The 3,989-nt window shown below is 57.2% G+C and overlaps 1 protein-coding gene across 1 annotated transcript; it reads right to left on the bottom strand.

Moving 5' to 3' along the window:
* LOC119711777 (translation initiation factor IF-2-like) lies at positions 1-815 on the bottom strand. The gene has a single exon (XM_038162311.1). It carries the CDS (start codon positions 813-815, stop codon positions 207-209), a length of 609 nt encoding a protein of 202 aa, XP_038018239.1. The 3' UTR covers positions 1-206.
* Between the last annotated feature and the right edge of the window lie 3,174 nt (positions 816-3,989).

Below are 3,989 nucleotides of genomic sequence, written 5' to 3'. Positions count from 1 at the left end.
TTTAAACCCGACCGTCAGACATTTATTTCTCCTCACGCTCTGCAATTCTTTTTTTTTTTTTTAATCCCGAAATAGATCCGCGTCTGTTTGTGCCGGATTCTCAAAGGCTGCGCCGCCATCCCCTGGGATGGGACATCCCAGCTCCGATGGGGAAGAAGAGGAGAATGCTGGGGCAGGGCGGCTCGGAGGGGTCTGGAGCGGACCCCTCAGTCCTGCCCCGCTCCCCCCGGGCTTTTTCCCGGCATCTCGCCGCCTCCTGGGAATTGTAGTCGCTGCGGGGTGACCTTGGCCCCGCGGCCGCCGCCTCTGCGAGGGATCCAGGAGGGAGCGGGGGGCTCCTCCGCCTCCGCCGGCCCCGCTCGGTCCCGGCTCTCGGCGGCCCCCAGGGAGCGGCCCCGGGCCGGGGATGCTGCGCCAGGCGAGTACCGCGGGCGCGGAGCGGGGGGATCGGGGCCGGGCACGGCTCGGGCGCAGCCCGCGCACATCCCGCGCACGTCCCGCTCTATCCCCGCGCACATGGCGCGCACGTCGCGCTGGATCTGCGGGCTCATCCCGCGCACGTCGCGCCGCATCCCCGCGCACATCCCGCGCACGTCGCGCCGCATCCCCGCGCACATCCCGCGCACGTCGCGCTGGATCTCCGCGCTCGCCCCGCCGCGCCCCCGCTCGCAGCCCGCCGCGGCCCCGCCGCACCCGCGCTCACATCGCGCTGCATCCCCGCGCTCGCCCCGCTGCATCCCCGCGCACATCCCGCGCACATCCTGCGCACATCCCGCTGCGTCCCTGCGCGCATCCCGCGCACATCCTGCGCACATCCCACTGCCATGCGCACATCTCCTCCCATCCCCCTGCCCATCCCCTGCTCATCCCCTGCCCATCTCCTGCATCATCCTGCGCCATCCTGTGCGCATGCCCATCCCCTGCTCATCCCCTGCCCCCCTGCGCATCCCCTGCCCATCTCCTGCATCCCCCTGCCCATCCCCTGCCCATCCCCGGCCCATCTCCTGCATCCCCCTGCCCATCCCCTGCCCATCCCCTGCATCCCCCTGCCCATCCCCTGCATCCCCCCTGCCCATGCCCTGCTCACCCCCCCGCCCCCACTCCCGTCCTGCCGCCCCTTGTCCCCCCGCTCCTCGCTGGGGCCGGGACCCCCCCGCAGCAGCCCCGGGCCCGAGGGGGGGCTGGCGTGGGACCCGGCACGAGCCCCCCTCTCCAGAGTGACGAGGATGATTTAAAGTCATGATAATGCTGATTGATGATGATGATAATGTCAGTAGGAATAATAATAATAAATAGGAATACTAGAAATAATAGTAACAATAATGATAATGGTGATAATGCTAATTATCATAATGCTAACTATGATAATAATATCATAATTATGTTACATTCAAATAGAAGGAATAATAATAATAATAATAATAATAATAATAATAATAATAATAATAACGCATTTAAATGAATGGATCCAACTGCATAAACTCTTAGGCAACTCTGCCCAGGCTCCCTCCTTCCCAGTGGATACGTGGGAATGAGAGCTCCAGGCCAAGTGGGAATGTCAGGTGGAATTTTGGGGTCTCTCATTCTTCCTGTTTTAACCCAAGGCCACAGGGCTGGGAGGAGCTGCTTCACAGCTTCGTCTTTTCCCTGCTTTTCTATTGAGGGGTAACTGCTCCACACAGCTCCACGCCATGGGCTTGGGTTCTTGCTCCTTTTTCTCCTCCCAGAATACACGATGCAGGTTCTCTTTGTGGACTGTTTTAATAGCAAGGTGGCTGAGACAAAGTTTACTCAATAAACTTGCTTTTCCCCTTGAGCAGCTTTAGCTTAGATAAACGGGCTTTAAAGTCCCGGCCTAGCGTGGGACTGGGACTGTTTACCATTCATCATTGTTAGTTAATTGCTTTTGATTAAATATTTAGTTTGGATTAAGTTCTTCTATTCCTTTTTCTTAAAAAATAATAAATAAAGGTGCGTTTAGCCATGTGGTAAAAGGCTTTTTAGAAGGCTTTTTAAAGACACTGCAGGGGGGAAGCTCCATAAAGTTCTTTATTTATATTTTGCATTTAAATCATCTTATTTTTAGTCTGCTGCGTTATATTTGTAATTAATCTGAAGCAGCAAGGACATTTCATTGTTTTCTGTAGAGGCTGCAGACAGTTTTATTCCTTATTTCAAAGAGAAAAACCCATGGAATCATGGAATATGCTGAGCTGGAAGGGGCCCACGGGACCATCAGCTCCTGCCTCTGCCGGGACAGCCCCGAATGCAGTTTTCAGAGGGGGTTGGAGCCACCAAACCCAGCTGGGGCCTGCAGGAGGACTGTGTTCCATGGACGAGGACAGGCACTTTGGGGAAGGGCAGTTTGGGGAAGGGCCCCGAGGAGGATTCCCAGCCCTGTGAGGGTTTGATGAGCAGCAGGGTGAGGAGCAGCAGGGTGAGGAGCTGAGTGCCGGGGGCCAGGTGCCAGGTGTGCTCCTGCCCGGGGCCATGAGCAGCAGAAAGCAGTGGGGACAGGTCTGGCAGAGAGCAGCACAGCAGGGCCCGCTGCAAAGGGCCTTTTTTGGTTCAAACTCCCGTGTTCCACAGCAGCAGTGACCCAGTGGTTACGTAAACAAGGGTTTAATTTTGGAACTTTAATATTTCACGGCTTAGGTTTCCTCTGCCGGTTCTCACGCAGGGCCCGGCTGACAGAAGGCTCCTCGCTCCTGTTATCAGTCACTGGAGGCATGTCCTGTGCCCTGCTCGAGGTCCAGCTCAGGAATATTTGTTTTTGGGACTGCTCTGTGCCCCAGCACGGCTCTGGAGCCTGGGGCAGGGTTTGTAAGGTGCCCCCAGCCCGGGTGGCTCCTCTGAGCTCTGCCCTGCCCAGGGAGGACAGGAACACCAAAGGTTGCTGGTTTTTCCTGTGTCCTCACAGTGAAGGTGCCACAGGTGTCTCCTGGGAGGGGACAGAAGCTCTGCCTGTCCCCTGCTGCCCAAGGCAGAGCTGGTTTCTCACCTGTGGTCCAGCCCTCCAGCCTTGACTGGTCTGTTCCAAACCAGCAGAGAATTCAGGAACAGGGGGTGAACTCCATTAGGAGTGCTTTCAAGGAAGGAGTTTCCATGGATGTGGGGACTGGGTGGTTTATTTCAGGTCATTAGGAGGCAGGAGGTCCTTCCCAAATGAACCTGTGTGGTCTCCATCCCACGACTTCTGCCTTTCCTTCCCCCCGGGCTGTGTTGGCTCTGGTGGATCCCTCGCTGCCATCCTCTCCAGTCATGGAATTCCAGCTTGGAAGCATCCCTGGGCCATTCTGAGCATCCCCTCCCATCCCAGTGGGATGGATTTCCCTGTCTCGCATCCGTGAAAAGGATTTAGAGGAAGGTTTGGGTTGGGGACCATCAAAGGGACCTTAAAACTCACCCCGTTCCTCCCCTGGCATGGCAGGGACACCTTCTGCTATCTCAGATTGCTCCGAGCCCCATCCAGCCTGGCCTTGGACACTGCCAGGGATTTACAGAAGTCAATTTTTGTTCTTTGTGCTGCGGGAATAACCTTGGCAATCTGGGCAAGGAATATTTGCCTTTAAGCTGCAGTGGGGCACTTCCCTTGTGTTCCCAGTGCTTTCCTACCTGGCTCTCCCTGCCGCAGCATTCCCAGCCAGCTTCCACTTCCACAGAGCACTGGGAGAGGGAGCAATGGAGACTTTGCACCCTTTCAATGTGATTTAACGGTGCATTTCTCAGTGCTGGCCACGCTGGGCTGTGAAATGGGCAGGAACTGTGTTTGGGAACAGCCTGGAACTGTCCCTGCTGTGTTTACCTGGCCTCCCCCAGGTGCTCCGTGAGCCTGGCCCGTCACGCTGCCTGCCCAGCACAGCCTGGCACGGTGCAAGCCCAGGGTTAGCCCTGCCCTGCACAGCCTGGCACGGAACTGGCACGGTGCAAGCCCAGGGTTAGCCCTGCCCAGCACAGCCTGGCATGGAACTGGCACGGTGCAAGCCCAG

The sequence above is a fragment of the Motacilla alba genome, chromosome 26 (assembly GCF_015832195.1).
Source record: "Motacilla alba alba isolate MOTALB_02 chromosome 26, Motacilla_alba_V1.0_pri, whole genome shotgun sequence".
Lineage (NCBI taxonomy): Eukaryota > Metazoa > Chordata > Aves > Passeriformes > Motacillidae > Motacilla > Motacilla alba.
Note: the sequence above shows the minus strand (reverse complement) of the source record. Positions and strands in the feature narration are given on the sequence as shown.